Raw genomic sequence first — 14,612 nt, forward strand, 5'->3', positions numbered from 1 at the left:
CGTTTTTATCCCTAGGACTCTTTTACGTTTTCTTCGAACTTCCCTTTCGTTAGGGGTTTAGTAAAAGTCCGCGAGTTAGTCCTTTATCGGAATAGACTTTATATCGACTAGCTTGTCCTCGACTAGTTCCTATACGTAGTATACTGCTACGTCGATATATTTCGTTCTAGTATAAAATTCTAGATTTCGTACTAAAGCGATAGCCGCCTTATTATTCCCGTAGATAGTCGTAGGTTCTTTATAATTGTCTTCCGTAAGGTATCTAACTTACTCGAGGAAATTCCGGATCTAAATAGCTTCTTTTATAGCGTAGGATAGCGCTAAGTATTCGGCTTGCGTAGTACTAGTCGTTACGGACCTTTATAGTTTAGTAGACTAAGATATAGGTCCGCCGGCTAATAGGGATATATATCCTATCGTTAACTTCCTAGTCGAGTCTACCGCGTAGTCCGAATCGGTATAAATAACCGGTAGACGAGTAACTAAAGTACTCGTATCGTTTTCGTTCTTTAGGTTAGGACTATACTTTATATAGTAGTCCCGAGTATTTCCTAGGTATCTAAGGCCGTAGATGCCTCCGTCGTAATATCTCCTAGCTAGATTTACTAAGGATTAGCTTAGTCGTTACGTTAGAAGAGATATATCCGGCCTAGTAGCTCGTACGGTCTAATTTAGTTTCCCGATAAGTCGTTAGTATTTCCCGACGTCTACTACCTCCTCGTCCTTTATAACAGGTAGTAGATCCGTATATCCGTTCGCCGGAGCTAATACTCGGAAGGTTTCGTCTAGATCTAAGCCCTCTTCTCTAAGCGTATTTTCGATATAGTGCCTTTAATCTAGTAGTATAGACCCGTCCGCTTTTCTCTCGATTCGTACGTCTAGTATAAACTTAGCGGGACCTAGATCCTTTATTTTAACCCTCTATATAAGCCTGTCCTTTAGCGGTTTAACCTCCGCTTCTATCTTTGCTAGTATAATAAGATCGTCGACGTATAACGCGACTATTAGCGTATAGTCGCTATTAACAAAGACTAATCAATCCGCGAATAAAGCGTAGACGTCGTATTCTTCGAAGAAAGCCGTAATAGTTTTATTCTAAACTCGTCCGGATTATAGTACTCCTTTTAGGAGTTTAAGTACCTTATTAGTTCTAGTAGAAACGTCTAGGCCTTCTAGGATAGCTAGGTAGACTCCCTCCGTTAGTTCTCCGAGTAGGTAGGCACTTACTACGTCTATTTAGAATATAGTAAGTTCTTTACTAGCGGTAGTAGCTAGGAGAAGGCGTAGGCTTTCGAGACGTATTACCGGAGAGAACGTCTTAAAGTATTAGATTCCGTAGCGTTACGTAAAGCCCTTTCCTACTAATTTTGCTTTAAACTTGTCGATTTATCCGTTCGGTAGTATAATAGTATTTTTACCCGATAACTCTATTTCGGAATAATAACGTTAATTGGCCCTTTTCTATCCTTTAGCTTAGAATAGTCGAGAATCTCGTAGGTATTATTAGCCGTTAAGGACTCGATATATTCTTTAATAGCGTCTTTCTATTATCGGGATTAAGGGCCCTTAATAGCTTCCGTATCGGTCTCGGGAGTAGGTATTTCGAAGTCCTTTCGATAGTCGACTTTTAGAGCCGCTAGCCCTATCTCGTCCCTTAGTCTCTTCTTCGGTACTTTAGGGACCCTCGTAGTCCTTCTTAGTTCTTCTTTGTCTATATTCGAAGCCGTAGGAGTAGTAAACGGTTCTCGAGTTGTTCTATCGTTTTTATTAAAACTGTCTTCTTCGTCTTTTAGTTTCGGAGTATTATCTTCGGCCTTAGAATCTCCCTCTATTTTCTTAGAATCTCCCTTATAATTTATCTAGAAGATCGATATCGTCGTCGTTATCTATAATAGGCCGTAGGGGAGGTAGCTCTTCTCTAGATAATAGGCTTCTTCCCTAAGTCGATTCGTCGAATTTAACGCTAGTATAGATCCCGATAGCGTTTGTCTTAGGATTATCAATCCTATACTATTTTATAGCCTTCGTATATCCGACGAAGATTCCTAGAAATGCTATCTTTTCTAGCTTATTTTTTCTTTTCTTTTTAGGAATAAACGGATAGGCTAGATAGCCGAATACCCGTTAGTTTTCTCTACTAGGCTTTCTTCTAGTATAGAGCTTCTTAAGAGTTTTATCTCTTCCTTTAATAGGTAGCCTATTATATAAATAGGTAATCGTATAGGCCGCTTTGCCCTAAAATCGTTAAAATAATCCGGATCCTTCTAAAGACGCCTATACTTTAGTTATAATAGTACCGTTTTGTCTGTCTACTACCCTATTTTACTCTAAACTATAGGGGGTAGCTATTTTAATTCGTAGTCCCGGATAGGCCTTAAGAGCTTTAATAAGCTCTAGAGCGTTATCGATTCTTATAGCCTTTAGTTTCCTCCTAGTTTCAGGTTTAGCCTTGTCTTTCTAAGCCTTAAAGGCTTCGTATACGTCGCTTCTATATTAAGTAAGACGGATATCTAGCCGTCTCGTAGCGTCGTCCGTAATCGTTAGTATATACTTATTTTACCCTAAGGAACTATACTTATACGGACCCTAAAAATCGATATATATACTATCTAGGCTATAATCTACCTTTTCGGGTTCTTCTCGACTTTATCGTCTATCGGACTTTATAGTAATATAAGTCTTATAAGACTTCTTTAACGTCGAAAGCTCTAGGACTCCTAGTAGTACTTTATATACGTTACGTTCTTTTTCGTCTTCCGGATATCCTAGGCGTCGATACTAAAGTAGCGTAGTACCTTTACTTATAGTAGTAGCTACTCTCGAAGTCCTAATAGATCTAGATTCCTTTAAAATATAGGATCTTCCGATACGTACTCCTTTAGCTAGTCCTTCGTTTTCTCTTCGAGGTATAGCTTCGTGTTTAGTAAATATAGTCGTAACTCCTCGTTCCGAGAGTTAGCTTCTAAAGTAGGTTATAACCGATATTAGGTACCTATATAACGTTTAGAATCGTAGTCGGAATTTTATTAAACCGGACGAGGATTATACTAGATCCCGGGACCTTTATCGTTTTACTATTCGCTAGAGTAACTTTTCCGGTTTCTTCCTTATAGACCGTAAAGTAGTTCTTATCGTTAGATATATCTATAGTATATCCGGAGTCTAGGATCTAATCCCCTTTATTAGAAAGTCGAGTTATAGAATCGATAGCCGTCTAAGCTACGATCTTTAATTCCTCCCTACCAATTCCTTAGACTTTTCCGTTCTTTAGGTCCTATTTATACTTGCTATAGTCCCGTTTAAAGTAGCTAACCTTTAATTAATAGTAATACGTCTTTTATTTAGCTTTATTAGGCGTATTAGGCAGATTGCCCTTCTTTCCGTTACCGGCCTTATCTTTCGCCGAATTCTAAGCAAATTAGGCTACTAACTTGTCGCTTTCAGAAGTAGTAATAGTATATTTAACGTCCCGTAGTCGTTAAACTAGTTCCTCGCAGGAAAGAGTAGATAAACTAGCAGCCTTTAAGGCGAATTATAAATATAGTAGACGAATACTCTTCTCCTAAAGACGATATAAAGACTGCTTTCTTAGAGGCCTCTAAGGGAACTTCGTATTTATCCGCGGCCTTGATCTCGGATTAGATTTACGTAAAAGCTAAAGCCGTAGTATCGATATCCTTAAGGGCTTTAAAGGAATAGAAACGGGAAAGTAGCGTCGAAACCTATTCCTTTATCGATACCTCGCTTACTTCCTTTATCTTATTAATTAACTCGTTAGTCGTATATAGTTCTAGGAGATATATAGGCCTCTCCCCGGCCGTAGACTTAATAAACGTAACCGCTTTTCTATCTTCTCCTTTAGCTTCTCTTAGCTTAGCTAGATCTCGGCTTATAGATTCCGGTATATCGTCCCTATACTTCTAAAGGCCTTATCTAGATAAGTAAGCTTAAATTAGATCGATCTTAATAGTATAGTTCTCGGTAGTAAGTTATAGAATTCCTTTTATCGCGCTAATAGTCGTTTCGGTAGTAGATATTTTTATCGTTAGATTTCTCGACTCGTAGTAGTTATATTAATAAGATTTCCAGATCGTTTAATTCGTTTTAGTTAGTTATTTTCGCCTAAAGACCGGCGTTTTTAGCGGAGTAATAACCGTTATCTTATTATCGTTTAAGGTTATTCGCTTTTTTCGATTTCTTAAGTAACGTCGGATAAGGGTTAAGCCTACGTAAGTAGACTGCCTAATCGGGTAATTTCTCGAACCTTCTCGTTTCTTTACTTCCTTTCTAGGCTTATAACTATTATAGATAAGCGGTAAACCGATAGAATTGCTTGCTATTTAAATAAAGGACTTACTAGCTACTTATATACCCTAGCTCTAAGAATTATAAGCTATTACTAAGCTATAAGTAAATAATCTTTTACTTTCCTTCTCCGTCTCTTACTTATAAATCTAGCTAGTCTCGTATATTCTCGAGTATTCTAATACTTATTTAACTAAATTAGCTATAAATACTAGATAATATTCGCTTCTACTACTTTAGCGTTAAGATCGACTAGGGTCTACTTAAGGAAACATAAATTCTTAGGCTTTTATAGTAATCTATTCTATCTACGTTAGACTCGCCTATCTACTTATCTTCCGGATCTAATTTCGAAAAGAAAGAAAATAGATATATCTTGAAAATAGCCCTCTCCTTTTCTTTTTATAGATAGTCTTTTTTAGAACTACTAATCCTAGTATACGATAGGGAAATTAAGAAGGAATAAAAACTAGATAATAGTACCTCTTCTTCTAAGATAAAGAGAGGGAGGAAGTTGAAATACCCTATCGATAAAGCGAATATCTATCTTATACGCTAAGGAAAGGTTACCTTTACTATCTCGTATAAAGCTAAGCTCTTTTTTTATAGGACAACTCCTTATAATAATAGGATAGGATAGCGTAAGTACTATAGAGGGACTTTACTTAGCCTAGCTAGCGAGGAAGGAAGTATCGTCGTTAGTAGTAGTTTAATATCTACGAAGGGTAGCAAGATATAGTTAACGATCCTAGCAAACTTCTAACTACGACGATCTAGAAAACAATGTCTTTATTACTAATACGGAAGTCTTTGCCGCCTAATCTCTTTATTATAATATACTAATTTCATTGCTCTCTTACGGTACGAGATATATAGTAGATAGATAGCTTTTTATTTAGGTAAAGATATTAACGACTTAAACTTAGACAATCGAGGATTTCTATTATAGTTATATATTTAGGTATTACGTTTTAGATAAGCTTTACGTAAAACTAGATAGCGCGAGCACCGCTATCTTAATTAGGTAGATATATAGATATTAAATACTAAGTATTTAGGATTTACCGCTCGTATTAATATTTACTATTAAATATTAGCAAATATTTATATTTAATTTATATTTAATATAGCCTCGGTATAATAGGGAGCTTAGTTAGTAGCAATTAGGGCTAAGAAGGTAGAGGGTGTTCTTAACGGTAGAGTCTTATAGAATAGCTACTAATATAACTCGTTATTGTCGTTAGCTCCCATACCTAATTATAGTATATCTAATAGCAAGTCGGCTACGCTAGTACGTTGCTATTGCTTGCTATACTCGCTTATACGGATATTATTACTAGTAAGCAATATAAATTCCTATAAAGCGGTCCTTCTACTACTACTAAAGGTACGCTCGGACTCTACGTATATAGCGAATACGGATATTAAGTCGATAGCTAGTTATAAGAGCGTTAGATAGGCGGTCCACTATATAGGGAGGTACTAAGATTTAAGTAGACTTATATAGATTAGCTACTTCCGCTTATCGGTACTAACCTATAGTAGCTTAATAGGCGTAGCGGCAATAAAGGACTCGAAGGGGTTAATATTAGTCGTTAGGACGTGGTTCTCGAGCTGTTATTACTACGCTATTATATCCGTTAAGTCTATAGCTTCTATAGCGGTAGTAGAAGCTACCTCTATAGAAGCTAGTCTATAACGCGCCTCGTATCTAGTCTAGAATGCTCTCGCTCTTACTAGGCTATTAGTAAGCTTTTAATCCTTCTTCTTGCTATTAGACTACCGCTTACAAAGCTATACCTTACGGCGGGTTAGATATAGTAGTATTATAGTAACGTAGATACTACTCTCGTTAATTAGATAATAGTATTTATTAGATAGATACTAAGAGACATAGATAGCGTTTATTATAGGCTCTCGTTTAGTATACCGTTTCTTAGTACGCTCGAAGTAAGTAAGTAGCTATTCTATAGTCTCTTAGAAGTAGTCGAATGTAATGTCGTAGCCTTATAGCCGCTAAGTCGCTTCCTTAAATAGTATAACTATATAAGGAATAACCGTATCTCTTTAAGGACAATCTAGTCGCTCTCGGAGGGCTAGTATTTACTTAACTATAGTATACTAATAAACAAGACGTTAAGAATAGGTCTTATCTAAATAGCTTCCTTAATTATTAGTAACTAGCTATCTTAGCGAGTCTTACTAGGCGGCTTCGGATAGGTAGAAGGTAGCTTCGGCTATGCCCTAGCTAGCTCCTTAAAGGCGTTATAGTAGTCGTTCTCTCGCTATAGGACCTTAGTTAGTCGGTAGAGACGCTATAGTAGCGTTTACTTAGTAAAGCACTCTATATCGAGATCTAACTACCTAGAAATAGAGACCTTGTTACTATCGCTCTCTAGTTGCTTATTAAATATTACTTACCGTACTTAAAGGGCCCTTTAGTCTACTAACTCGGCGGCTTTAGTTAACTAAGCAAATATTAAGGGCTATATTATAAGGTTGATAATATAGCCGAAGCAATATAGGTAGCGGCTCTACCTTGTCTAGTATATAAAGCCCTTCTAGTCTATATAGCGCTTAATCGTATCGTAGAGGGTATTGTTATTAGAGGCGTTGTTAGTAGTTATCTAACTAACCTTATAAGTAATTAAAAAGGTCTCAAATAACGAAATTAATAGCTATACGATAAACTTACTAGTATAAGAGCCTCGGTCTAGAGGTAGAAAATCGATAAGGACTTAAGTTAGTTTACTAAACTTATTAACAAACTAACAATTAATAGCTTAGAAGTGCTTATAGCGATACTAAGCCTTCTAAGTATTAGTACTAAGGTATAGACAACTAATAGCGTTAAGAAGCGCGATTTTAACCCTCTCTTACTAGTTCTCGAAGTTATACTATACTCGTACTATTATTAAGGTATAAGACTTTAAAACAGCCTTATCTGCGTATAGATTAATTGCTAATATTATCTCTTTAAAGACCCTAGAAACAAGGCTAGAATAAGCGATACTATACGCTATAGTATAGCGAGCTATTATCTGCCTAAATTTTTTCGATATTAGCTTCCGCTATATTCCTTAGAACCGTAGCTATACGCCTTGCCTCGTTACCCTCGCTTACTACCTATATTTTATCGATATTAATACGGCCTTATAATAGTATTATATCTCTATACGGGTATACGATAATACTATATATCTTAAGAAGGTATTCTACGGCGTTACTAGATACTAATTTCTAAATCCTTAGGCTATCTACCGGATAGTGCTTATAGTAGAAGTATTTGTATCTATAGCTATTCCGAGTAGGCTCCTTATCCTACGGATCTCGAGCGTATAACTATAATAGTAGATCCGTCTTATTCTTTATATAGTAAAGCTTCTTCTACTAAGCAACCGTTAGTATTATAGGCTTCGGTACTAGTATTAGTATTAGAAAGGCTAACAAAGAAGATATCGATTACTAGGTTTAGGGCTTGTCCGATATCGGATTTAGTACTATATTGTCTATATTATCTATACGCCTACGTTTCTATAGCTTCTAGCTTGCCTATTCTAGATCTTAGGTATTTAGGAAATTTTCGAGCGCTCGTTAGATTAGTTAGCGATTTTCTCGGGTCTTTATTATAAGGAAGAAGGTAGTTAGGTTCTAGTTAGAAAAGATAGAATTATAAATTTAACTTTAGAGGCTAGGTACGGCCCGCTTTAGTTAGGCTATCCGAAGCTAAGAGTATAGGTTAGCGAGTCTAATTAAGGCTTAGTAGAGATCCTATAACGCAAACTCGAGCTCTAAGAAGTAGGTACGGAAAGCTAAATACTAATCTTCGAGTAATTATTTCATACTTAATTAATAATAACACTCTAACTACCGCCCTTAGTACTCTCGCTATTTATTAGACAGTATAGCACCTTATTAATACGAGCGTTAAAATATACCTACCGTAGCGGATACTATAATTTTAGCCCGAGAAAGCACTCTTCCGAGTATATATACCTTATTCCGAATTTAAGGTAACGACGAGTACCTAGCTATTCTTTTATTCTATACCCTTATATACCTTTTAAAGACTATTAGCGATACGCTCTTAGTAGTTAGCAGCCCTTTTAACGATCTCCGCCGCATAGATAAGACTCCTCGTTATCTTCCTCTTAATCCTTTAAAATAGTAGCTATAAGCCCTCCCTTTCCGCCTCCCTAATATACTACTTAAAGTCCGCCTATCCTCCGTACTCGATAAACGATATATCGTCCGAATTAGCCTAATAATAATTTACCTAATTAGTATTAAGAAGAGGTAGATAGACCGAGCGGATATTCTTTAGCTATTATTAAAGCCTAAAGTCCTATAGAGCGAGGAAGGCTTATTTCTTAGATAGAAAGTAGTAGAGTAAATAAGATAGTAGTAATAATACTATAACCTCGTCTTTAGAGGCCGCTAGGGACTTAGTAACCTAGTAGAATTAGCGACCTTCGTATACCTAGGTAGGTTCTATCTACCTACCTCGAAGCGGTCTATCCTCCGAGCCTACTAAAAGAACTTAGTTCTTAGTAAGAAACAAGTAATAGACAACCTAATTTCGTATAATTAAAGAGATTTACGTACGCCGTAGTATAGCTATTAAACCTATTAAATTGCCGACTTAATATACTAAATATTCGAATGTTTAGTAACCTCGTATTTATATTAAATATTAAATATAACTATTAGAACATAAATTGAATTAGATTTAATATTTAATATCTATAGGTATATAATAGGATTCTACTATACTCCGCTTATAAGGAAAGTCTTATAATTAAAAGTAGCGAGGATATAAAATTCAATTTAATTACTACGAAGCGTATAGTACGAGGAGGTTTAGTAGTTAAATATAATAAAACATAGTATACGGATACTATTTTAGTTAGTATATATAGGTCGAAGATATCGTAGGACTTAAACTTAGTTAATAAGGATTATAGTTATATACCTAGGTATCCTACTCTATATAAGTAGAAGGTATCTATCTAAGAGCGATAGGAGATATAGTATACGAGAGGGTAATTTTATAACTATATTCGGCCGGTCTTGTTTATAGTAAAGAAACCTTCCGTCTTAACCTACTAATACGGAAGTATAAGTATAGTTAAAGACTTCGGTATAAGAGATTAATAGACTAATGCGATTAGTAGTAGAAAAGGCTATTGTAAGGAGAAGCTTGCTTACGTTAGGAGAGTTGCATAGCTAGGATAAGGTATAAACATAAAAGGCAAATATAGGAAATTTGGATTTAGGATTATTTATAGTGTCTGCAATACGTAGATTGAAAGACGAGTTGCTTTTGGTCCTACAGCATCGCATCGTTTGAGCCTGGTAGGTTTCGGCTATGGCATCCAGCCCACCCACACCCTATCCCTCGGCCGTTATCCTCCGTGGTGGGCTTGGTGCAGGGCGTGGGGGCCTGACTATTCTCGTGAAAGTTGCTGCACCCCATGCGAAGGCAATCGGTCGGCTTTGGGTAGTTGCGGTTGGTGTGGCCAAACTGGTCGCAGTTCGCTACCCACCCTCCATCCCTTCGTCGCCCTCCACCGTACTAGGCTTGGTGCAGTACTCGTAGGCTGGAATCTTCTCGTAGCATCCAGCTCACCCACACTCCATCCCTCGGCCGTCATCCTCCGTGGTGGGCTTGGTGCAAGGCTTGGAGGCCTGCCTCTTCTCGTGGCTGTTGCGGCACTCCACGCGAGACTAGTGGGTCGGCTTTAGCAACGCGGTCAGCGAGTTCGAACTCCTCGCAGTTCGGCACTGGACCTTAGCCATATTCTTCGGCTCCGGAAAATCCATGCCGCTGTGCCCCTATAGAGAAGGTTAGCACTTTCAAACCGACGATGAGCACGAGGGATGGGCACTTATACCTGTCACACTTGCGCTACTGGGTCTGGCGCCCATTCACGCAGTCCCATTGCAAGGCATTGGCCAACCAGTTGGCTTTAGGCAGTTGCGGCACTGCATCTGGCGCTCACTCAAGCACTCCGCCTTGACCAGTTCGTTGGACTCGGCCCGAACTTGTCGCAATCGCGCAAGGTCCATGCCATTTAGATCTGGGCAACCTTGCTGCTATGACCCCATTTGTGGCAGGACTTCCCGCCTGTTCGTGTAAATAGTCTTGCCATGGCGCTCCTCTCCCCAGTTGCGGCAGACATCGGGCCTTTGGTTGCGCAGCTGCGAGAAAGGTGGCCAGCTTCGTCGCAGCTCCTGGCTCTGGTCCTGACGTAGTGGCTTTTGCCTTGGACCGCCTCGCCGATGAGGTCTTTTTTCCCTGTGAAGGGATTCCTTTTTACGAAGGCTGGCACCAGCAGGCTGTGAATGCTCGTTTGTTCCACCCCTTGTGAACATGGTAGCCCGGGTTGTGTGATTTGTGAGGTGGTGTTGGCTCGCTTGTGAATTGGGAGGTAATGTTGACGCCTTTTGTTGCCAGGCAGCTCTTGTGATTTGATGAAGTCTTTTCTTCGCAGGAAACTGTTGTGATTTGCGAGGTAATGTTGAAGTGTCTTCTGCATAGGCAGCCCGGCATTTGTGTTTTTGGAGATGGTGCTGAAGGCTTGTGTTCACAGGTGGCCTGTCATTTGTATTCTGCCAGGTGGTGTTGCAGCCTTTTCTTGCCAGGCGGCCCGGCATTTGTGGTTTCGAGGTGGTGTTGCAGCCTTTTCTTGCCAGGCGGCCTGGCATTTGTGATTTGCGAGGTGGCGTTGGCAGCTCATTTGATTTGCAAGGCAGTGTGGGCGCCTTTCCTTAACTGTGCGCCATTTGCATAGAGTTTGAATAATGATTATTCAGTCAGTAGCGCCTATATTCAATATTCTGAATATAGCAACGGCCTGTATTCAGGTGAATATTCAATATTCAGTCTTCCGCGGAGGTCAATTTGCATATAATTAGCAAAAGGAAGGTAAATAGCAAAAAAATAGTAGTAGAACAGTAAAAGAAAAGGGCAATATAAGGAATTGAACCTTAGCCTTTAACTATAGCTAGTTGACGTGCTGTCTACTACACTATATTGCTAAAGATTGTCGCCTTCTACCTTATTACGAGGGTAGTATCTATTAATCTATTATATATATACTTTTACTGTAGATACTATAATAATAATACTGTCGGTATTACTGCAAGGCGCCTGCTATATAGTACTACGTGTCGGTTAAGTCTTCCGGCTTATCGTCGTCTACTAAACTAGACAGTAGCTCTACAATGCTAGCCTTCTACTACTGCTTAGAAGGCTCAAGTACTCGCACTATCTTACTATCGAGTTGGCTTCGGTCCTATATAATCGTACGCCTTGCGAAGCTAAAGGTGCGCTTACTCTTAGCAGACATAGCAAACGCGGACAATACGTTAATTGCTAGTCGAGAGAGTAAAGGCTAGGCTTGCCGCTATGCTAGCAATAGCTACTAGTCTAGTAGACTTAACCGTCTATTGTTCTCGATAGGTAGTAGACTAGCGGCGGCATATATAAAGCTATCAAACTCGTTAGTTATAGCATTAACAACGTTAGCTTCTTATTGCTACGACTCGAAGCTAGTAAGCTCTATAACTGCGGTTAGCGCTTGTTACTAAGCTAACGAGTAGTTGAACTTGTCCTTATATTCTTACTATAGCGACCTCGCTCGTTCGAGTACTAGCTATAACTAGTCCGCCTTCTTGTTACTAGTCTAGCGCTTCTTAAGCTAGGCAAGTCGCTTTAAAGGGTGTAGCAATAGTGCTATAACGTAGGCTCTAGACTCGTCAATAAGTCGATAGTATTTGTTAAATAGGAGCTAAGAGACAAGGATTAACTTTATAATAGCCGGCCTATGTTAATAGTACTAAAGCGACTTCTCGTAATAGTTAACAAGGTATTCTATAGCTTCTTAGAAGCTGTCTAGTGTATAGCGATAGCCCTATAACCGTATAGTAACCTCCTTAAAGGGATAAAGGAAGTTACGCGTATATTTAATAACCGTCTAGTCCGAGTTAGAAAGCGCTATATCTTACAGTAAAGGCTCTCGCTCGAATAGCAATTGCAGTGTTAGCTTTGCCGCAATAGCTTCTTCTATAAGCAATAGCCAACTATTCTAGCGAGTCTTACTAGGCGTCTTTAGCACGGCGGCAGTAACGGCGGACCTAGCGAGGAATTTGAATGTAGCCTATAGAACGTCGTCTCGTAGACGGAGTAACAGGTTATATAGCTTCTAAAGGGCTTCTTATTTAGTAAACGAGGCAACGTTAATATCTAGCTAAGCGGAGATAGATATCGTATCGGCAGTGCCTTCGGCGGTATTATAAGCGGCTATTTGCTGTTTAATAAAGGTACGCTCGTTGTTCTTCGCCTTCTTAAATGCTATCTTAGCGGACTCTGTAGACTCTAAGAATATAAAGGCTTGTATTGCGAGGTTAATAATGTGTCTAATATAGCGAAGCCTCCGCGACTTCTTAGTCTAGCCGATAACGCCTTAAGAGTAAAGGAAGCGCTCAATCTTACGCATTAAGGTATCGTTAGAGGTAACGTTGTCGCTTGTAATCTAGCCAATATTGTTAACAATATTGTACTACTTAAAGACGTTAATAAGCAGTTATGCGAGCTTAGCACTAGTATAGCGTATAACGACAACCGGTAGGTCGAGAAGTACTTGTTATAATCGGCTATTCTTATCGACAAACTAGCAGTTAATAGCTTAGAAGTACTTATAGCTATACTGCGACTTCTACGTATCTATATAGAAGTAAATCGAGCTAATAGTAGTAGCTATTATCTCTATTACTTAATCGCGTATATTATAGAAGTTGCGGAAGACTCGAGACTATAGAGCGGACTTAGCGTATAGAAGGACGTAAGAAGCCTCGGGGTTAATAGCTAGTATTATCCTATAGAAGGCGGTAGAAACTAAGGCGTTAAAGGCGATATAGTGCTTAGAGGAGAAGGCGGCGAGTGCGTTACGATATTGCTATGTTCTAGCAGCGTTGTATAGGATATTACAAGCCCTCGTCTCTTCTATTAATACCTTCCGTAAAGCCTAAGAAGCTATTACTGCCCGAATATCGCCTTAATAGCGGTTCTTGTCCTTGTCCTTATCCTTATACTTGCTAATAGGCAGAGTGTGTCTACGCTATAGGTGATAGTCGCAATTGCTTATAATACCGTACTATTGTCCTAAATCTAGCTCGCCTACAACCTTATAGTATAGCTCAAACTTGCAGTACTAAATTATATGTCTATAGTCGTCTATTTGTAGGTCTTCCTATTCGTACGGCCTTCTTAGGTGTTATACTACCTCCGGATCTAGCTCTTTCTGCTTCTTTCTCTTTATACTAGGCGCCGGCAGGGGTATAAGAACTCGTAGTATAGGTACTATTGATTGTTACGTAGATTGAGTCGATTGCGAGTTAGTAGATAGTATAGCGATTAGGGTCGGATTTAGTACTTCGCTAAGGTCGCTGTCGCTTTTATCGCTAGCGCTATTGCTATACTTCCGCTTTCGAGGCTCGTTGTTTTCCCGTTGCGATACTTAGCTATTTAGCAAATTTTCCTACGCTTTCTATATCAATTTATAGGTAGTACGGAGGTTAACTATAGCGGAGTTTGTCGTCGAGGTATGATTGTTAGTATAGATTTGAAGAATTTGAGTTTACTAAAGCTATGCGGCCGGAAAGGCCCGTTAGCGGACCGCTCTCGGTTATGCTTTCCGGATACGATAATTAGGCTACGTTGAGCCTTATATAACGCAATAGGGCCCTAAACAAGCAGCAATAGTATATACGGTACTACGGAAGCAACTAATACCTTCTATAATCTATCTTCTTCCTTTATAATAATACTACTAATATACTCCTTCTTTACCGCTATTGCCGCTAAGGCATTACGAGCGCGCTACGTAGCGAGCTCTTCCTTAAACTTACAATCCTCGCCGCTACGTAGCATATATAGGTTACAACTACACGGATCCGCATACCTAAAGTGCCTCGCCCTCTCTTCTACTATTCGAATCCGATTACGACATACCTCGCACCGATAGTCTACTAGATATACTAGCATATAGTTACCCTCCTTTCGAATATACTCCTCGAAAGCGCTCGCCTTCTTCGCGTAGATATCGAGCTTAGCGTTCTTTGCGATTAGTCGGTGCTTAATAGCCTAGTATTCTTTGCTAAGGTCTCGATAAGCCTTACTAAGGCCTTCAATAGCCTTCTCGGAAGCCCTTATCTTAGCGGACTAGTCTTCGAGCTACTATAGTGCCTTTAACGTCTTCCTAGGGTTCTACCGAAGCCTCTTAGCAATAGGCTCTTCTTCTAGT

General features: G+C 39.1%; 1 protein-coding gene and 1 pseudogene across 2 annotated transcripts; one reads left to right on the forward strand and one right to left on the reverse strand.

Annotated features, from left to right (window-relative positions):
* Positions 1 to 571: 571 nt before the first annotated feature.
* MYCFIDRAFT_180145 (uncharacterized protein) lies at positions 572 to 11,223 on the forward strand (the record flags this gene model as incomplete). Its single annotated transcript, XM_007934086.1, has 15 exons — positions 572 to 582; positions 9,618 to 9,760; positions 9,788 to 9,889; positions 9,923 to 10,035; positions 10,063 to 10,134; positions 10,178 to 10,352; positions 10,384 to 10,415; positions 10,449 to 10,672; positions 10,708 to 10,724; positions 10,763 to 10,805; positions 10,833 to 10,924; positions 10,951 to 10,975; positions 11,002 to 11,062; positions 11,100 to 11,120; positions 11,173 to 11,223. The coding sequence occupies 15 exons, from the start codon at positions 572 to 574 to the stop codon at positions 11,221 to 11,223; spliced, it is 1,182 nt and encodes a 393-aa protein (XP_007932277.1).
* A 50-nt stretch (positions 11,224 to 11,273) lies between these two features.
* Positions 11,274 to 11,346, reverse strand: MYCFIDRAFT_t78 (annotated as a pseudogene). Its single transcript has one exon. The product of its transcript is annotated as a tRNA-OTHER (tRNA).
* Between the last annotated feature and the right edge of the window lie 3,266 nt (positions 11,347 to 14,612).

The sequence above is a fragment of the Pseudocercospora fijiensis genome (assembly GCF_000340215.1).
Source record: "Pseudocercospora fijiensis CIRAD86 unplaced genomic scaffold MYCFIscaffold_14, whole genome shotgun sequence".
Taxonomy (NCBI): Eukaryota; Fungi; Ascomycota; class Dothideomycetes; order Mycosphaerellales; family Mycosphaerellaceae; genus Pseudocercospora; species Pseudocercospora fijiensis.